This window comes from Falco rusticolus, chromosome 9 (assembly GCF_015220075.1).
Source record: "Falco rusticolus isolate bFalRus1 chromosome 9, bFalRus1.pri, whole genome shotgun sequence".
Lineage (NCBI taxonomy): Eukaryota > Metazoa > Chordata > Aves > Falconiformes > Falconidae > Falco > Falco rusticolus.
Window position 1 is genome coordinate 49579799 of NC_051195.1, and position 19786 is coordinate 49599584.

A 19786-nucleotide genomic window follows, 5' to 3' on the forward strand; every position below is an offset into this window, starting at 1 on the left:
CGCTGGTGGCTGGGAGCCTGCAGGAACAGGGAGACTCATCTCTCCCGCCTGTCCAGCCGCTGTGCCGGGGATGCTGAGCTATTACTGAGCATGTTCCTCAGGAGCTGTCACGGGGAAAAAATACCTTGAAAGCCCTGGGAGTTAATATAATCTGGTGCCTGTCTCTGCTGCTGACACTGACATGAGGGAATTTCTCTGCCTTACACACAGAGCTGCCCCAGTCTCCCTGTGAGAATCCGGCCTCGCACCCCAGCACAAGTCCCCAGCGGGAAGGGGACGGAGCAAGAAGGGCAGCACAGCATGGATGCAGGGCCAGCAAACCCCTCGAAAAAGCGCAGTGGTTAAGGAAAACGATTTGGTCTCTCCTGCAGCCAGACAGGCTGTCACTGCTGGTCCCAGCTGGAGAAACCGAGCCCGGGAGGGAAACATCCCAGCTCCCCACAGTGGGGCCATGGCAGCACCGTCCTGCTGCGCCGCTTGCAGAACAGCCACACAACTGGGGGTTTATAAATATCCCCGCTAAACCTGTAGACAGGCTCCCTGCTCCAGCAGGGCTATTCCAGACCTGACACCTGATCCACAGGGTCATGAAGCACCTGGGAGGATGCCCAGACGGACAAATTTGGACAGACGAATCTGGCATGTTCCACGTGCCCAGTTCGCTCGGCCCTGCCTGTGCTCCCTGCCTGCCTGCCCACCCCTGTCTGCGCATGGGACTTCGGCCCCTGGGGCTGGGGGCTGCCGGCACATTTCCCCATAGACCTGCAGCCACGCACGGCATCAGCAGCCAGCACGGCCACACTGACCACACTGGAGAGGTGGGTGGGACAGGAGGGACAGCAACATCCCATTTCTCTGCAATTCAGTGGCAGCTTTGGTGCACCCTAGCCCCTAGCAGCGGCAGAGCGTCTGTGAGCAAACCTGCAGTCTTCCTGGGTGGGATTCTTCTAAAGGCAAAAAAGACAGCTTGGCCAAAAAAAAAATATATATATATTATTCTGCAGCATTTACAGTGCATGCAGTGGTGCCGGTCAGGCCCATTAGTGCAGCATAGCATAGCCTCTGGTGGGCTGCTTTTATTTGCCACTGCTCAAATGGTGCGAGGAGCAGCCTGCCGCTCAGCAAACCTGGGAAACCTGCTGAAAGGATACAGAGGCACGGTGCAACAGCAGGAATGGAGTACAGCCGTGCTACGGTGAGACATGGACAGGTGCATCAAACAAGCAGCACAAGGAAACGCAACTCGCGGCATCACCAGACACTCCTAATTCTTACTTATCGCAGCTTGGCCTCATGTCTCCAGCAATTCCATCAGCCAGCACCATGCTCCCGGGCACAGGAACCGTTCTGCACAGGGTTTAATGCAGCCACTCCAGGGTGGAGCATGCTAATGCCTTAATCACTCACAGCAGGGCGATGGAGACGGGGATGACCAAAACCCAAATAAAACTCCAGCTGAAGAAAAGAAGCTGATTTAATTAGAATGAGATAATGCAATTTCCTAGTTGACCAGAACACCAGAGGCAGCCAAGCTGAAGCAAGACCTGGCTGAAGCTTCAGTGAAACGAGAGTCGCAGAATGTGCAGTTTCACCAGATTCAAAATGCTCTGAGAAACTGTGACAAGCTTGTTTGAAAAGTGTGAAAGAGTCTTGGAAATGTCAAGGGATTTCAGCACCTTCTGGAGGCTGCTGAAGCAACTGGATATTTCGTTCAGAGATGCTCTTTTCACTTTTTCTTGTACTACATGATAGGAAGTTGTTTGCTTGTAACTTGCGTGTGGGTTTAGTTTTTATATCTGTTGCAGGGCCGGTGACTGTAGTTGTACTCTTCACAGAGATTGGGAAGTTTAAAAGAAATACTTAGACAAGGCTTTGAGAGATGTGCGGGAGAAAAATGTAACGATAGACTGTGCCTTTTCCACCTGCTGTGGGTAGAAAGAGGCAAATCTGCCTCCCCTCGTCCTGTGGCATTCCCTTGTCAGGATCACCCAGTAGCTCCGGTCTCTCCTACGCGCCTAGGGCAGGCAGCAAGCACAGGGTGCTGAAGCACACCAGGCACTGCCCGGAGCTGATTCAGCCCGCTGAGAGCACAGGATGGGAAAGACTGAGACATTTGCTTAGCTCTGCACCGCCATGCCATACCCCGAGTGGCACCGGCAAAACAATTTTTACCTCTTGGCTCCCCAGGTTTCCTATTTAGAGACGAGGGGGAGGACAGGCGCGCTCCCTGTGCAGGTGCACAGCAGCTACCAGCGCGGAGCCGGACACCTGGCCTGGTGCTCAGCTCTGCAAAGCTGGGCTCTGGGCTGGCTGATGGTCAGCAGGACCAGCCAGCAGCGTTACTCCTAAAACTGCCCGTAATAGGAGTTTACAACTTCCCCACAGGCCGCTGCTGCCTCAGAGGCTTCTCATCCCTCTTCCAGCTGCTCCTCAGTCCCTCCGCTGCCACGGAGAGCTGCGCCTTGCTGCTTGCTCGAGTCACAGCCCTGCCAGCCTAGGGCAGGATAAGGGGACCATCCCCTTTCCCAAATCTACTGAGCAAGCTCCAGCTGGGAAACGAACATCTTAATCTGAAAAGCCAAGAGAAAATACACTGCAGTGTATTTAAATATATATATATATTATTTTTTAAAAAGGGGGGGGGGGGGGGGGGGGGGCGTTTACAGCCCTCAAAACTACATTACCCACAATTCGCGGAGCCGTGGGAGGAAATGCTGGTTTTTGCAAAGGAGGTTTAGCTTCGGCAGCTGCAGTTGCACAGCGAAATACAGGGGAGGGCGCGGGGGGGGGCGGGGGGCCGGGGGCGCGGGCCGGGCCGCGGCAGCCGCTGTCGGGCGGCCGAACCCGGCGGACGGCGGGGGCGGGCGGGGGCGCCGCGGGGCCGCGGGGCACTTTCTGCCAAAGTTTGACCCGGTTGCCTTTGCGATGCTGCGGCGGGGAGCGGAGCCGGAGCCCCCCCGCGCCCCCCAGCTCCACCAGCGAGGCTGAGACCCGGCGCCGTCCCCGTATGCATGAATGTATTGCGAGAGAGGAAGCTTGCGGCAGCCAGGAGGCGGAGGCACCGATCCTGCTCCGCTCACCTCCCCGGGCATCTAGCAAAGAGGCGAAGGAAAAAAAAAAAAAAAAAAAGAAGCGAGAGCAGGAGCCTCCCCCCCCCCGCCCCCCCCCCCCCCCCCGCCGCACCTCGCCCCCGCGCAGCGCAGGGACCCGGCGCGGTGCGCGGCGCCGGGGCTCGGCGGCGCGGCCGGTGCTGGGCGCTGCTCCCCGCCGCCGCGGGATGCTGTGACGCCCTGCGGGAGCGCGGGGCCCACGCGTGGGGGGCAGCCCCGCCGGCCGCCCATGAGCCCCGCCGGCTGAGCCGCAGCCGGCCCCGGCAGCGGGAGGAGGACGGTCGGGCACCCTGCGGAGAGCCGCTCGCCGAGGAGGAGGAGGAGAAGGAAGACGGGGAGCCGCGGGGCCGGCGCCCCCCGGGCCGGTGCGTGGCGGCGGGATGTCACGGGCGGCGGTTCCGCGGCGCTGAGCGGGCGCGGAGCGGCGCGGCCCCGGGCGCGGAGCGGGGGAGGCTCCGCCGCCGCCTGCCCCGCTGCGCAGCCCCGCAGCCCGCTGCGACCGGCACCGCGCCGCCGCGCTTCGGGCTATTGCTAAGGAGAAAAAAAAAAAAAAATAATTCCCAAAGCCCTGACAGCGCTGGCGGAGGAGCCTCCAAAATCGGAGATTTGGCTACTTTTGGCATTTTTCACCCCGTCGTTTCTTTCGGTTATTATTGTAATTTTGTGCGAAAGGAAGTTATGAACAACTGCAAGTCAGGAAGTGGAAATCCACACCGGTTGTGACAAGCTGGGGCTAAAAACTATTTCATTATTTATATAGATGTGTCTATCAACATTCTGCTTTTCATCCAAAGAATAAAGGGAAATACCGGCTAGCCCTATGTTGGACGGTGAATGACAGACCGCATCGGAGGAAAGGAAAGACTAAACAGACGGCTAAGAACGCCACCGTTATTTATTGAACTCCAGAGACCTTTTTTTTAACCCAAAGACTGACTGAACCAGAGGTTTAATGGGTCAGTAAAAGGGGGGGGGGGGGAGAATTTTAAAGGCCCTTTTGCTTCTGAAAGTGCAGCTAACCTCAAAAATAGGAGCAGTACTTCTAAGACAGAAACTCAGATTAAGGCTTCACATGATGAATTTTCTATCCTATGGATATCAGTTTTGAGATTACAAACCAAGAAGATCTGTAATTGATCTAGCACCAGATAATTTCAATGCCTAATATTCCCCAGGATTGCTGGAGTACCCTAGGAGCTGCGTCGGACTGTACTCGGGGTATGCCATGGGCTGTATTCAGAGTATTAGCTGCAAATCCAAAGTTTTCCGGGAGAGTATTTCAGTGATTGAAGTCAAAGCCTCCATTGATCCCATTCCCACCAGCATCGACGAGTCCTCCAGCGTGGTCCTGCGCTACCGGACCCCTCACTTCCGAGCCTCTGCACAAGTGTTGGTGCCCCCCATTCCCAAGAAGGAGACCTGGATCGTGGGCTGGATCCAGGCTTGCAGCCACATGGAATTTTACAATCACTATGGGGAACAGGGAATGTAAGTATTTCCAACAGCGCCCACGGGTGCGTTTGCTGGGCGGGAAGGCAGAGCGGGAGGACCATGGCCTGGCTGGGAGATACTGGATTAAGCTAAAAATTATAATCTGGTTGGTTTGACTTTAAAATACAGCTCTTCTGAAACTTGACAGGACTTTATCACATATTTAAAATACAGGAGAGCTTGTCCCTACCATTTTAAAGGGGTGGGTGTTCTGTTCTAACGGGAAGGTGCCCAAGCCCTGCTTAAAACCCACTTGTTTTGGGAGGAACCCCGGCGCAATACCATACATTTCACAACAGCTTTTGAACAGCACCACAGATCCTGAAATCCCTAGGATTTCAGCCCCACCACCGCAGGCACCCCTGTTTCGATAGGTGTTTTACACCAGGGGTTCCCCCTCTCACCAGCCCCTCTCGCCTGCATCCCTCCCCATCCCTTACAGGGTCAAACTGCACGTTGCCAAGCCCCAGGGCAACCCTGGGGCTGACACTTGTGGCATGCTGCCGTCCCCAGCGTGCTGTCCTGCTGCTGCAGTGGGCCGCGGCTGCGAGCTCGGCAGCCCACCAGCTTTGGGAGCACGTTTAACGTCACAGGAGGAATCCTGCTTGCTTTGCCCACGGTAGCAGGCAGCCCACAAGGAAAGCACAAGATGGATTTAACCCACTGATAATTAAACCCTCTGCATCACCTTGGAGCAGGGTGAAAATTTCACATTGCCCCTCCATTCGAGTAATGTAAGAGTGGGAATAGATAGATATATGTGTAGGTAGGGGGAATCTAGGGGCTGCTTGTGCACCAAACCCCCCCCGTGTTACCGGTCAGACAATCATAGTGAGGCAGGAATGAATCAATTAAAATGTCACCCCCCTACCGAGAAAACTCATCTCTCCCCAGTTCCCCACCAGTTTGTTCACCAAACGTTGTTGCAGGCTTTGGCCCGTGGCTCAGTCAGCCCTGGCACCTGATCTCCAGACGCCTGCCCAGAACAGCAATTCTGCAACTCATGGTGCTGGGCAGCACCAGGTGCAGCCTCCCGGTGCAGCAGAAATCTGTCTGTCCTGCCACGGGGACAAAACCTGGCCGCGGAGCGCGGTGCCGGCAGATGGTTTGGTGGCTGGCGGTGCTGCTGCTGCCCAGACTCTGGGGGCAAGGGAGGAAGGACGGCAAGGTCAGGTCTCAGCAACCCTCCCGCCTGCTCATCCAAAGTACCCTGTGTCGGGGGGATGCCAGCTCTGCCCCTCAGGGGTCATTCTAGCGGGGCTTAAAAACCGGTGAATGAGGAGGGCTGGAGAGCTGGAGAAACTGACTCGATGCGACGCCTTCCTGACAGCGCGAACATCTGCCCGTGTACCCTGGCCCTCCTTCCCCCCCTGCTGCCTGTGAGCCCGGATGAGGACACGGCTTCAGCATCTCAGACATACAGCAAATACATGCTGTGAGCTGTGGAGCAGAGGGAAGGGCATGCCGAGGAGCAGCCCTAAGTGAGACCGTCCTCCCCTCCTGTCCCCACGTCCCCTCTCTGCTCAAGCAGAAAATGCCTTGAGAAGCGCGCTGGCACCTGGCAAACACCAGCAGTGAGGCTCAGCGAGGGAGCAGACCAGCTTATCTTGATTTTAAAAGTACTTACAACAGGCCCAAAATCTGTAGGCTTTTTGGCTCCAACACCATCTTTAGCAAGGACAATTTGTTGCTCAGATGTTCCCAATTCCAGGCCTTTGGGATTTGCATGTGTAATTCTCAAGCTCATTTAGAAATCCTCTCTTGAGCGACCAGCTGCAAAGGAAAACAGAAAAGCCCACTGTATATAAATACAGCACACAGCCACCAAAATAGAGGACTGGGCAGAGAGCTGTGCTGCCAGTGCTGCTGTGGGCTGCAAACCTCACCATGTCCGTCCTTTCTCTGCACCTGAGTTTCCTTGTGTTTAAATTGAGCATTTGGTATGGTCTTCCCTCGCCGGAACGCTTTGAGACAAAAAAAAGTTGCATCTACAAGCCAAGTGCCATAAACAGGTAGTCAGAATCAAACAGTGCAGCTCTGTAGGAGGGCTGTTAGCCGGAAAATCATGGGAACAAAGAAATTTCCCCCCAGAAGTTCATTGACATTTAACTGATATTCAGAAAGGAGCTACCCAAACCAAAGCAGGATTTGGTCTGCTCCTCCACTCCCTTTCTATAGACCCGTCACCATCTGAAAGCTATAAATAAAGGTGTTTGGGAGGAAAGGCCTCTTTCCATGCCATTGAAACATGCTCTTGGAAGACCTTTAGAGAGAGAAACAGGACACAAACCTATCCGAAAGGACGGGCCAAGCCTTTAGCTGGTGTAATTCGGCGTAACCCCGCTGACCTCCACAGAGCTGCATTGATTTATGCCAGCAAGAGTATTCGTCCCAACTTTTCGTGATGAAGCGAGACTGCTGCAACATACATATTTTTAATCCCTGTGGTGACAGACAGACAGAAAACTCCAAATAATCAAAAATCAGTTGGTCCACTGGAGCATCAATCCTTACAGCAGGCTTCGGATTAATTTTTCACTTTTATGCTCTGAAGTTGTTAGCTGTGTATAAGCTGGCCATTACGTTGAGGACAGAAACAGCTGAGAAATACTGGAGCAGATGGAGCTGTGCATAATGCTCCTGTAGGGACGTTAGCTACAGAGGGGATAATTTTGACATATGCGTTTAGGGTGGCACTGACAATTTTGGGGGCCAAATGCAATGTTTTTAAAGCTAAAGGAAAATAATTAAAGCTCAGCTAACACGTAAATGCTGGCATTATTTTACATGTTAAGTCGGTAGATGTGCTGGGAACATGAACACCCCCAGGATGAGGATGTGGACGTGCTCCCTGGCTCTGCTCCATGCAGAACTGGGGCAAATCCCTGTTTGGCCCCAGGGTGGTACTGCCCTCCCCCCCAGCAGGGTTTTACCCTGTACCCTTAGGGAAAGATGGGAGGCATCAGGATCAGGCCACAGAGCTCTGACCCCTGCGGGAGCCGTGGGACCAGGTCCCTGCTGGATCTCCTGGGGTGGGTGCTGCTTTCTGCACCCAGTTGTGCAGCACTGGTGGGACCCGTGTCAGCATCTGGGTGATGCCGGAATGGCATTATCCAGCCTTGTTTCTTCATCTCCATGGAGATGTACAAGAAGTGGTGCAGATGGAGATATGCAAAACAGAGATAAATAAATTGAAGTTTGAATATGATTAGCCAAGAATCTGCAGAAGTTTCAGGTAGATATTTCTGCCCTGGAGACACGATGGGGCAGCTTGCAGCATTACATCATCACTCTACCTTACTGGGCATCTCTTTCTTGCGAGATTAAATCTTCTGTGCCCTGCAGCAGAGACACAATGAACTCGAGAAGTCAGCTTGTCAAGAGAATAAACCCCCAGTCCTCGGGGAAGGGGAAAACACAATCAAAACCAGATTCACCAAAGGAGAAAAAAACAGGTTATCCTTTGCATGGGAAGTGAGGGGAGCTCAGTTCACCGCGGGAATTTACCCTTCCAGGGGTTGAGAGGGAAAGGTTTCACTGCCCTGGCACGGCCCCTGTGCTGTGAGCGCGCTCCTTGGCCCATTAACTAGGTTGTCCAGCCTGCCTTGAGCCTGCTCAGCTAAACCAGCGGCAATTCGCCCCTTTTCCTTCATGCCCATCTTCTGCTTTACTCCCTGAACCAGCACGCATCAAACCGCTGCCGGTTCAAGAGACGAGGCAGGAACATGCAGCTGGAGGATGGGGGAAGAGGGACCACTGCAGCATGGCTGTGGCCACCACCGGGGATCAGCATCTGGGATACCCTTCCTGGTCAGCACTGTAACCCCGGCTGGACTTGCTTTGACGTGCCAGAGTTGGTGAGAGAGGCGCTGTAAAAGACAACTGAAAATTAAGCAGGTTTTCTTCAGGTTTTCTTTCTTTCCGCAAGGCCCCAGCACAGGCAGAGCAGCAACGGGAGACAGGTAGGAGCAGGGATGCAAACTAACCGAGATGGCTTTTGCTGCGCCCACACGTGGCACTGGTACCTGCGCCCAGCGCAGTCTGCCTGAGCTGGACGTCTCTTATTTAGGGAGCTGCTGGAGAGGAAGGTGTTGGAAAGCACAAGGTTACACAAGTCCATCTGGCCTGTGACTAATTAGGAGCTGGCTTCAAAGAACTGGGGCCGAGGATGCAATAGTGCCTGATGCCTGTCTGAGGAGGTGGGCTGGTGTCACCGCTGGGTGCACAGGGCTGGGGGCTGCTGTGCTTGGGCTTGCTGTTGCTGCACGGGCCGCTGTGGTGATTGCCTCGGTTGGTGCCGTGGGGCAGCCCCCTGGAGGGCTCGGGATAAGCTGGGGGCTTCGTTTCATGTGACAGGGTAGGAAGGAATATATCTGAGCGAGGACTGGGAGGCTAAAACCTACATAGAGCTGCTTGGCTGTCAGCAGCAGGGCTACAGTTGTGCCACAAGAAATATCTCAAAGTTCCTTCTCCAAGTAGCGAGAAGACATTTGTTAAGAGAGATTTGTTGGCAGCTCCAGTCTGTGGCGGTGCCCATGCTGACTTTGAAGGTTTCAGAAGCAGCAGAAACGAGCTTGTCTGTATTACAAGCCAGAACCTCTTGATTTTGGAGCCGATCTGCTATAGCTAATCCATGAAACCAGATAGGTTGGTTTCTTTTCATGCCTCTTCCCTGCTATTGTCAGCAAAGTGTTTACTGGGCACTTTCTGGTCTTTCCTTGGCTCGACACCACCACAGAAAGATGCTGATGCAGCCAAAGATCATTCCACAGCATTCTTTCCGAAATCATCCAACAGGCCAGTTGTTGGCATATTATTTAACCCGGGCAGACGCTGCAGGCAGAGGCTACCAGCCTGGCTGGCACACAGGCTTTGCCATAGCAGCTGGCGAGGGGCAGCCAGCACCAGCAGCAACCATCGTGCAGCCTCTGCTTTTGCTCCAGTCATGGGACCGTCACAGGGCCTCGTTTTCCTGCTTGTTACTAGGCTGTGCAGATGAAGCGTGACGTTTCTGAAACCTCAGGGTTAACCACACTCACTAGAATTAGGCATAGCGTGCTCCATGAAGACAGACAAGCCAGCTTCTTCTTCCCCCTTCCTGCCCACGCCTTTTCTTAAGCAGGGTGCACTTCTGAGCCGTCCCAAGCACAGCCACGCTGCTCACCAGCCCCCTTGGCTTTGGGGGGGTTCTCAGGCTCTGCAGGCAGCATCCTGCCCTCAGAGACCAGCCCGGGCCCTGACACAGCTCCATCTTTTTGCTCTCGGTTAAACCCTGGGCAAATCTGGAGAAGGTCCTGCAATTCTGTGCTGGTCTGGGGTGAGATACGCCTACTGGGAATGGAGATAGGGACAAGCAGGTCTTAGCTGACCTGCAGTTTCTCGGCATCCTCTGCCTGATTCTCCTGCCATTCACCCATCAGCTGCTGATCCAAGCAGGCGGGAGCAGCTGGGGAGTGTTATCAGCCTCTTGTAGCATCTCAGGTCCCAGTTTGGCACCTCTGTACCTGCAGAGATGTTATGGCTGCACCTTAGCACCATGCCTGTCACAGAGTGAACCTCCAGGAAATTGTCACATCTCATCCCCAGGTGACAGCCAGGCTGAGTACCGGCCACTGTCTCAATGGAAAGTAATCTTAAACCATCTGCTGAAAGGGAGAGAAGAGCCCCCAGATGGTATTTCAGAGCCGGGCTGTGGGGTGGGGAGGAGGTGGGGGGCTGCAGCCGTGACCTCCACTCATCCCCTGCCGAGGGCTGAGTTCATCCAGCATCCCAGAGCCTTTCCCTGCTCAGCTCTCCCTGCACAGCGTGGGGGACAGCGAGCCAGGATGACTCCGGTTTAAGAGAGCAGAGCGTACAAACGCCTCCCCAGTGGATGGGGGTCCTCGCAGCACTGCTCAGGGATCTCCTTTTGGCTGCCTTCGCTACAGATTTTCTTCCAGGCAAAGGACTCCCTCTGCCTGCTGGCTATGAGCTCAGGAGAGGATTGCTGCAGCTGCGGTGCGTAGCGTGCGTAGCTGACAACAGCCCATAAATCTGCACGGGGAGATGTCACGCTGCACGGGGAGATGTCACGCTTGCATAACCCCGGCTGCTGCTAACCCCTGGTCCTGCTGCTCGGAGCATCCCTGCATCCCCCGAGCAGCCCATGCCCTACCTTGCACTTCACCTGCCACGCTCCTGCCAGGCCCCCCGACCCACAAACCCGCCACCTCCCACGCGGTGCAGCCCTGCGCCCGCCGTGGCACAGCGGGGACTTTTGTGCAGACCCCTGCTCGCATGAGTAACGATAAATGAGACCTTGAAAGCCCCCGCGGTATCTTTTCGCTCCAGCCAGACATTTACAGCTAACTGCTGAACGATCCAGTGGTTACCAACATGGAGGCACTTCACGGTCATTAACTAATTAACCATCAGAACAGCCTTATGAGATGGTCACGTTGGTCCCAGACTGTGAGGGGAGCAGCTCGTCCCGAAGCTGTGTCAGAGCCGGCCGGCCGCCGTGTGCCCCCCGCCTGCCCGCAGCCCCTGCTTCAGCCGAGGGGCTATTTTAAGCCACAGCACCGGCCTTAGGAAAGGCTGGGAGAGTTACCAGGGCAGCCTCGGCGTGTCCCTTCTGCCTCCCCTCCCCCCCAAGATACACCGTGTTCCATGTCCCACAGCTCAGCCCACAGCAGGGAGCTGGGGGGGACTGGTGCAGAGCCTAGCATCCCAGCCCCACCGCAGGGTCAAGTGTGAATGTCACCCTGGGAGTGAGCTGCGGCTGCCACTGCCACCATGCAGCCCCTTCTGCCACTTTGATGGCCGGGCCATCGTCCCCGAGTGGCAGCGGGTCTGGGTTGTAAGCAAGGGGGTATGTTAGAGCCACCTGGCACGTGCTGAGCACACAGCCTGCAGTTATGCCATCGCAGTGCCTTTACTCTGCAAACAGCTAACCTTTTTTCTGAGACATTTACAGCACTTTGCTTCTACTGGCAAATCTAATCTTCAAAATTAAATTGGAAGTTAATAGAAAAAAAAAAAAATCCAAGTTGTGCATCAGCATTACATGGTGACGGAAGACCATTTGCACTTACTTTCTTGCTAGAAAGACCGACCTTTCTGCCCGTCTTCTCGCAAGCACAGTACACAGCGCCCAGACGAGCAGCTCAGGCAGTTTTACAAGCTGCCTGACCTCGGTTTCTCTGATTACTGTAACACCATCCCAGTCCGGAGCCTGGCGTGCAGCCTTTGAACTGGGTCCGTCCCACGGCTGCAGCAGGCTGCGTTACACTTCCAGTGCCAGGCAGACAGCGGGGAGGGACAGTGGCTGATCCAGAGGGAAAATGAGTATTTGCAGGTGGGGACTGGAAAGAAAAAGCAGAACAGGGCCATGGGAAGCTTTATGGTGCAGTGAAGTTCTTGATGTTACTTCCCCCCCTTAGGTCTTCTGTCACCTGCCCCCCAGCACCAGCTCTGAGCTTGCCCACTCTGCCTGACACGGGAGATGTTGTACTTTTGAGAGAAAGAAACTCAGCCCCAAGCCCTGTGCTCACCGGCGCAAGCACTGGGGTGCTGAGCCCAGGAGCAGGTCCTGGTGTTCAGCCCCACTCAGGCAGCCAAGCAGCCACACAAAAGTACCTGCAGTGCTGGATTTTCTGCAGGGCTGGAGCTTTCCCAAGCATCCCTTTGCAGCCTTACCTAAACACCAAAGTATTTTGAACCACTCCAGGTAGGCACCGGTCCCCGCAAGGAAAGCCCCGGCCCTACCACGTGGTCGCTCCTCGGTGGTGGTGAACAGCAGGACAGACCTTCAGGATCACTCCTGGAAATTCACAGTTTTAGCGGCAGGGATGAGCTCATTCAGCAAGGTGGCATGAAAGGCACCAATTCCAGTAAAAGCTGAAGGGGGAGTGCATTCACAACTCCTTCCTTTCCTTCCGTGACATCCAGGATGTGCCTAAACAAATTAATTAATTAATGCATTAACCATAATTTGTTGTTGATTACTGCAGGTCAAGTTGGGAGCTTCCAGATCTACTGGATGGTAAAATCCAGGCCATCAGCGACTCCGATGGGGTGAACTATCCCTGGTATGGAAACACGACAGAAACCTGCACCATCGTGGGTCCCACCAAGAAGGAGTCCAAGTTCAACATCAGCATGAACGACAACTTTTACCCGAGTGTGACGTGGGCAGTGCCCGTCAGCGAGAGCAACGTGGCCAAACTCACAAGCATTCACCGGGATCAAAGCTTCACCACCTGGCTGGTTGCAACCAACACGGCTACCAACGAAATGGTGACCTTGCAGACTATCAAATGGCGCATGAGGCTGGGCATCGAGGTAAACCCCAGCAGACCCTTGGGGCAGCGTGCCAAGCTGCAGGAGCCCTCTGCTCAAGAGCAGCCCCAGGTCCTTAGCAAGAATGAGCCAATACCACCCAGTGCCCTTGTCAAACCCAATGCCAATGATGCTCAGGTACTCATGTGGAGGCCAAAGGATGGACCACCACTTGTGGTGATACCTCCAAAACATCGATAATACAAACCTGGCGTCCCGGCACCAAAAGGGAGAGAAAAACAAACAAACAAACAAAAAAACAATCCGAAGCAAAACAATCACTTAGGTATTAGAACACACGCGTATAATCTGAGCAAAATCAAAATGCACTTTTTATTCATTCAACAAATGCAACCATTCTACCTTCTCCCATCGGGACGGATTTCACTGTGCTAAAGCTAAAGAGGAGACCTTTGACTGGGGTCTGTCTCATCACCGGATTCCTAAGGGAAGAAATTAACACTGATGTCTACCCGTAGAGCTTTTTTTTTTTTCTTCCCTACTTTAGTTATTTGAACTTTAGTCTCATTAGCTTGTCCAGACTGCCCAGAACAACACAAACATTTTATTTGGGATTTTAAAAGTTGGGTGGTTTTTTTTCTTTTTGGTTGAGAACAAAACAAGATCCTGGAGCAAAAAGTTGACTATTTAAGATAAGGATATATTTTTTTTGAAGCTGTAAGGTTCTGAGTTGCAAATCCAAGTCATGCGGCCTTATGTAGACTTTGCTTTGCATTGCCAAACTTTTGCCTTAAAGCTATGTTTGAAAAAAAAAAAATATAAAAACCAACAAAACCACCACCAGGCAGAATGTCCTTTCTACAGAATTTTTAGGAGAAAGTTTTGGAACAAGGCATAGATTGTCAGTGTGTCATGGGCTGATGGATGAGAAGGGCACCAAATGGGAAGAAGAAAATCTTCCTGGTTTTAAAACCTGGAACAAGGAAGCGTGGAAACAATCTCAGTTTCAAAGCAATGCAAATAACAACCCTGCTGTAGGATGTCTGGAGCGGGAGCTCCTGGGCCATCTCCCTGCTTTGCAGAAGGGGTAGCGAGCAAGCTTGCGCTGCTTACACTGGGTGATCCCAGCCTCCCGTTAGCACTGTGGGATAGTCTCACAGCTGGAATCGTGGCCCTGGGAGTCAGCATAAACGGAGAGGTGGGGATGGGTTTGTCTTTAGGACAGGCAGGTGTTTGCCCTGCCATCCCCAGCCTCACCTCCTGCTGGCGTCAGAGCCGGCGCCCGCGCCCCGGCTGGCGGGGGAAGCTCTGTTGCCCCGTTTCCCATGAAGTCCAAACGATGGTGCTGTAAGAGCAGCAGAATATAAAAGGGATCCTACTGAAGTCACTGGAGATGCATGGGTGTCAGCGAGGGCAGATCTCACCTACCAAGTCTACCCAGCAATATCCGTAATTCAGGAACAGCCATGTCAGAAAATAACAGGCACCCGTTCCTAGCAAACACTGGAAGCAAAAGCTATGAAAACCTCTTCTTCCCATGAAAAAAAAATCATGTTGGGGTTAGTAGATGATTTTCTTCCAAATGACCTCACGATCTACACGACCGGCAGGACCATGACACCGAGCCTGTCCGGCCATGGCACCAACACCTACGTATCGAGGGGTAACGCGTGAGAAGGTGCAAGGGCAGCCCCCCACCCTTGGGTGTAGGTCCTCCAGGGAGGACAGGGCGCCCGGGGCAGGAGGTGGAACCAGTAGGATTTAACAAGGCCCGGATGGGTTCAGCTACGAGCAGCGGCGGTTCTGCGGGGGGAGGCGGCACGGAGGCGCCGTTTGCGACGAGGGGCAGGTTTGCAGGCAGAGAAGGTTCTGCAGCAGAGGTGGCATCTGGGCTGGCATGCAGTCCGGGGTGGCAGGACTGGGAGCGGAGGATCTGCTTCCTTCCAGCACATGGCCTGGGGCAGATCCCTTCCCCTTCCCCCTGCAGCTCTTTCCCCTAGATAACGTTTCTTCCCCTGGTTAACAGTTTGCCTCAAGAGGTAGGGCTGGGAGAGCTGGGCGTGCCAGGTACAAGCCTGGCCCTGCTGAGCCGGCCCGAGCAGGTCTCACGGCCGCACACCCGAAGCTCACTCTCCCCTCCGAGAGGCACCACCTGGCTGCTGTCGCCAGCTGCACCTTCCACGCAGGACGTTACCGGCAGGAAATCCTCCTTCCCCACTTCTCCAGAGCCACACCATCAACTTCTACAACGGGTTCACCACAACCACCTGGGGCAAGCACGCCCAGAAGATATGCCCCTGCCCCCGTGACAGTCTCAAACCAGCAAACAAGCAGCCTTGGTCCCTGCAACTATAACCCCCTTCCCAGGGGAGACCGCCTGCCTGCACGCACCGGTTTGCAGAGATGCTCGGCCATGGAGCTGCTCTCTTCAACGGGCAGCGAGATCTCGGAGGTGGGAAGCCCAGCATTACCAGCAGCCTGCAAACACACAGACTGGATCAACCCCAAATCCATGAGCCAAAGGTTGCCTGAATCTAGGCTTTGGGACTATAAAGGATGAAGCTAGGGAGACTTTGACTTGCACAGTCACCCTCTGTATTAAAATCCATTTTCTTAGCTGGATTCAGATCCTAACTATAGCTCTACTGGCACAGCCCTTTGGGACTTGTCTGTATTTTCTCCTAGGCAATACATGCAGAAGAGGACAAAATGTGAGCTGCGGGTGAATAGCTGTTAACGCTTGCACGCATCTCGGCTGCCACTTAGATGCTCTTCTGGGCAGCCCCGTGGGCGGGAGCAGCAGGGGTATTTATGTCTGGTATTCACTTTGTCTCCAGGTGCTGAGTACTTACAGTTCTCACTGATGTCAGCATGGGTCAAAAAAATCAGACCCAGTTGTCTTAATTAGCTGCATGAAGGAATTCCAAGGAAAGATTTCTTCTCAGTCACCAAAAACCACATTCAGGGAACACCTACGTCCTTTTCCACTTAGCTTTGTGTTGGACTTAGTCTCCCAGTGCATTAAGTCAATCTGGTTCCTCCTGCTCCCTCTACCTGGTGGACTGGATGCATCCATGCAATTTGATAGTAACCTCCCGGCTAATTCGTCCTGTTGCACTGAACAGACCCAGCTAAGCAGTAAACACAAAATTTAAATTTCACGTTGAGGTCGGCTTTGCATGGACTTCTCCCTTCCCAAAGAATGCCTTTATCCCGTGCCTAGGTTGAAACGTGCCCCTCCACCTCCATTCGCATCACCAGACACAGCAGAGAAAAGTGATGCTGCCTCTTCTGAGATTTCATGCGTTGTAATTAAATGTGATGTTTTTCCAATGCTGCTTCATTACAAAACTGACAGGGACAGATTGAATATAAAAGGACGGGTGGCTGGGAGTAACAGGTGCTATAGACATCACTATCAATACGGCTGGTTAATGGCCAGGTGGTTAGAACGGGGATTGACAGGGTCCCAAGGGGGACTTAAATGTCTGGGGACCTGGGGCATCCTGCACAGAGGAAGGTGGTAAATAAGCAGAGGTAAATAAAGCTCCTTCTTTGGCAGCTTTTTGCAGAACCAGGAGTGCACGAAGGATTTGCTGGGGAGGTGGCGGGGCACCAACGTGGGGTGCTGGTGTACGTGAGCCGTCTCTGCTTCACCTCTCCCATCGGTGATGCTCAGCTCTCTATAGCCCCGAGCCACCACAGGAGCTGAGAGCATAGCCTGACCATCCCTGTCCCAATCCCGTAGTGGTCCAGGGTGGGAAGCAGCAGGGGGAGCCCTGGCCGAGACCCTCACCCGCACCCTCTCCCCTGCAGCCAGCCGTGGGGCCGGGGCTGCCAGCCCCCACGGAGCACAGCCACATGCCGCGTGGCCTCGTGGACCACTTGGTTCTCCTTTCCTACCCTTGGCAGTGAGAAGTGAGATGAGCGTGGCAGGAGAGGGGCAGCCCCTCGGAGGGTCCGTACGATGCTGAGTGGGATTGGGGAGGGGTAGACCCATCGAGTCGGTGTGGCAGGGAGCAAGGCTGGGTCCAGCAGCGGGGTACGGCAAGAGCTGCCCGAGCCTCGGCCCTGCCGTCACCCTGCCCTGGCTCCTGGCGCAGCAATAAGAACCGTCCTTGGTCTTGCAGAGATACTGTGAAAACCAAACCAAGATGTACCGAGTCTGGACACTTATGGAGATGTAACAAACAAAACCCTGCTTTTATAACAGAGAGAAATAAAGTGAAATTTTCAAAAGGGTCTGCCTGGAGTCGTTTGGGCGGTGGCTGTTTTTAAGCGAATGGCTACACCACCCCTCCGCATGCAGTTTCAAGGCCGCGATAAACACCCTGTTTACCATGAGCACCTTTTCTCTCAGTTTCAGCCCTTACGCCGCATCAGATCGAGCACAGAGGTTTCTGGTTAAAAATACCAGCCGACATCCTGCATTTTTCATTACCCGGCTGCTGTGCATCTTGTGATGGCAGGATGGAGCTGAGCAGCAGCTGAACTTCCGCACAGTTCGGTTTCCTGACACTCTTTGCTTATTTAGCAAAACCCTTGTCAGATGTTAGCTGTAAATACCCCATCTGGAGAGGAGCAGCCTCTCAGCCAGGCTCCGGGACCCCAGGCAGCAGAGCACAGCCCTGCCCCTTCAAACCTGGGCAGACAAGGGGTTGAAAAACGCTGGAGTCTACGACTGGTTTTCAAATGCCACGTTGTATCCATTTTGTTACTCATCCCCCCCTGAAAAAAAAATAATTTCATATTTAGGTTTTTGTTGCTTTCCAGTAAATGGCTGAAATTATTTTGGGAGAGCAAGAGGGTGCCTGGCCAAGGGGCCGGCGCAGCTCCTGGGCAAACCCGTTAATCCACGGGGCCCAACCCTGGCACCTTCCAGCCCCACGCTCCACCTGCTCCTGCCATGCCCAATCCCACCACAAGCTCCAAGACTCCCACCAGCCGCGCCCCAAGGAAGACACAGGGGGGTTGGGGTTTTTTTTAGGTTTGGTTTGTTCTTCCAGGAGTTTTGCTGCGCTCTGACCCAGCCTGCAAAGCTGCCTTGAGGCTTCTCCAAAAAGTAGCAGAGGAAAAGCCCTGCTCCGCTGCGAGCCCCTGCGGCTGCTTCAGCTCCTACGCAGCACCCCGGGACCCCCCTGCCCGCTCGTGCTGGAGAAGCCATACCAGGCTCGGCGCTTTCCCAGTGTGTGCCCTGAGCACAGGGGCTGGACCCTTGCCTGTGGGGCACCCCACCGAGACGCACCCCACACCGGTGTCTCCCCTTCGCTGCACCTCCACAGGTCCTGCCTGGAGCGAGCGAGAGCCCGTTACAACCCTGCTCTGCCCCTTTGCAGGTCAAGAGCCTTTTGCAGGTTGCTGCTGGGCAGGGGGGGAAGGTGGTACCGCCACCCACCCCAGCGTGTGCCCACATGGAACACCAACACCCATGGAGGCACTTTGGGATGCTCCACCAGCGCGTAGCAGTGACACGACACAAACCCAAGTGCAGGAGGGGAAGGGGAGCAATGAAACATATGGGAGGTCATGGCTGGAGAGAAGGAATGTGCATGGATGGAGCCCAGGCAGAGGAGAGGACAGGTTCTGAGCAGGATTCCTTTCCACAGTGGAAACTCTCCAGCCTCATCTGTTGATAGCAGGTTAAATTTAGATGTCCTAGATTTGGAGGGAGGGAGGGAGGGGTGGAGAGGGGACACCAGCCAACTCACAGCTGTTTTGGATGACACCTGGAAAAAGCTGAAAGCACCCGGTCGCTTATTGTCTGCAGAGAGACATTGCAAAACCCCCGGCAAGGATCAGGAGGCGGGTGGGAAGGACACGGACTGCGGCGCCCACAGAGCCTGAGCGGTGTCGGATCCCCATTGTGGGGCAGCACCAGCGCCAGCCCTTTGTTGCACTGCATTTGTGAATGCTGAGGCTACAAACCAAACTTTGCCTTTCTAGAGGTTGTATTGCTTGGCTTCATGATTTTCTAACCACGGTTTGAAGCAGACTGAGGCAACAGCTCCTTCATTTGAAGAAATACCCCACGGTCTCTTATCTAAACTTCTTGCAGGGACTTCCCTCTGCTGATGCAAATCAGGTTTTGTTTCCCATTTCTTCTCTCACATCTTGTTAGGCTGCTCACATACAGCAGCTGCAAACACTCATTTTATTCCTTCGTGTTTTCAAGTTTTAAAGCGAAATATTTTTAGCAATGCACTGAAGAGCCTCAAAGCATCTATTAAAAACAGTTTAAAATAATGTGTCCTGTGTTGGATGCATGTAATTATAACAGAGCTCCTCAGACAATCTCCATCAAGCTCTCCAAGGCTGCCTTTAGTAACACTTTTGTAAATTAGTCCCCACAAACCTGTTGGGTACAGAGCGCCGGCAAAAACCCCAGAGGACAGGAGCACTGCAGTCAGCTCCGACCCTGCCACGATTCACAGTTTTGGGACTGTCCCCCATTTCCCCCTCAAAAGAGAATAACAGCTAATCTCACCGCTGACACAGGCTGCCCGGGCACCGTTAAGCGTGGCCCCTGGGAAGCACGGCCGCTCGGGGCCCTTGGAGCAGGACTGCAGGTGTTCTGCGAGGGGCATGGCCCCGGGCGCGCCTGGGCACCCTGCTCCCCGAGGGGGTGCGAGGGGGCGGCCCGTCCGTTCCCACGCTGGAAGGGGATGCTGTGACGGGGCAAGACTGCAGCCTGAGGCCGGAGCATCACCCCAGCTACGTGCTCCCAGGGACGGCACCGCAGCGCGTGACCTCGTGCTCGGGGAAGGGCGTGAGTGCAGAGAGGGGCACCGGCAGCGCAGAGCATGCCCACGTGGGACAAAGGCACGCATGGACCCCGGCTTGGCAGCAGGAGCCAGGGACACGTTGGCAGAGAAGCAGCTTTGTGACCTACTCAAAACTGCAGAAAA

At 54.4% G+C, this 19786-nt stretch overlaps 1 protein-coding gene and 1 long non-coding RNA gene across 4 annotated transcripts; one reads left to right on the forward strand and one right to left on the reverse strand.

Annotated features, from left to right (window-relative positions):
- The first annotated feature begins 3567 nt into the window (after positions 1-3567).
- On the forward strand, positions 3568-16214 carry FAM78A (family with sequence similarity 78 member A). The gene is made up of 2 exons (XM_037400192.1): positions 3568-4598; positions 12593-16214. The coding sequence occupies exons 1-2, from the start codon at positions 4336-4338 to the stop codon at positions 13119-13121; spliced, it is 792 nt and encodes a 263-aa protein (XP_037256089.1). The 5' UTR covers positions 3568-4335; the 3' UTR covers positions 13122-16214.
- LOC119153575 lies at positions 4608-18530 on the reverse strand. Of its 3 annotated transcripts, none has more exons than XR_005106165.1 (4): positions 16785-18530; positions 12279-12537; positions 11675-11944; positions 4608-7043 (listed from the first exon to the last, which is right to left on the reverse strand). It is a non-coding gene; the product is annotated as an uncharacterized LOC119153575 (long non-coding RNA). The 3 variants fall into 3 exon arrangements; XR_005106164.1 differs by having other exon boundaries at positions 4608-6374; positions 6892-11944; XR_005106163.1 differs by having other exon boundaries at positions 4608-11944.
- Between the last annotated feature and the right edge of the window lie 1256 nt (positions 18531-19786).

Excerpts from the sequence above, each read along its gene's own strand:
- FAM78A (XM_037400192.1), top strand. The coding sequence starts at position 4,336 with ATGGGCTGTATTCAGAGTATTAGCTGCAAATCCAAAGTTTTCCGGGAG. Across the intron at positions 4,599-12,592 it reads CACTATGGGGAACAGGGAAT|GTCAAGTTGGGAGCTTCCAG; the intron begins GTAAGTATTTCC and ends TGATTACTGCAG.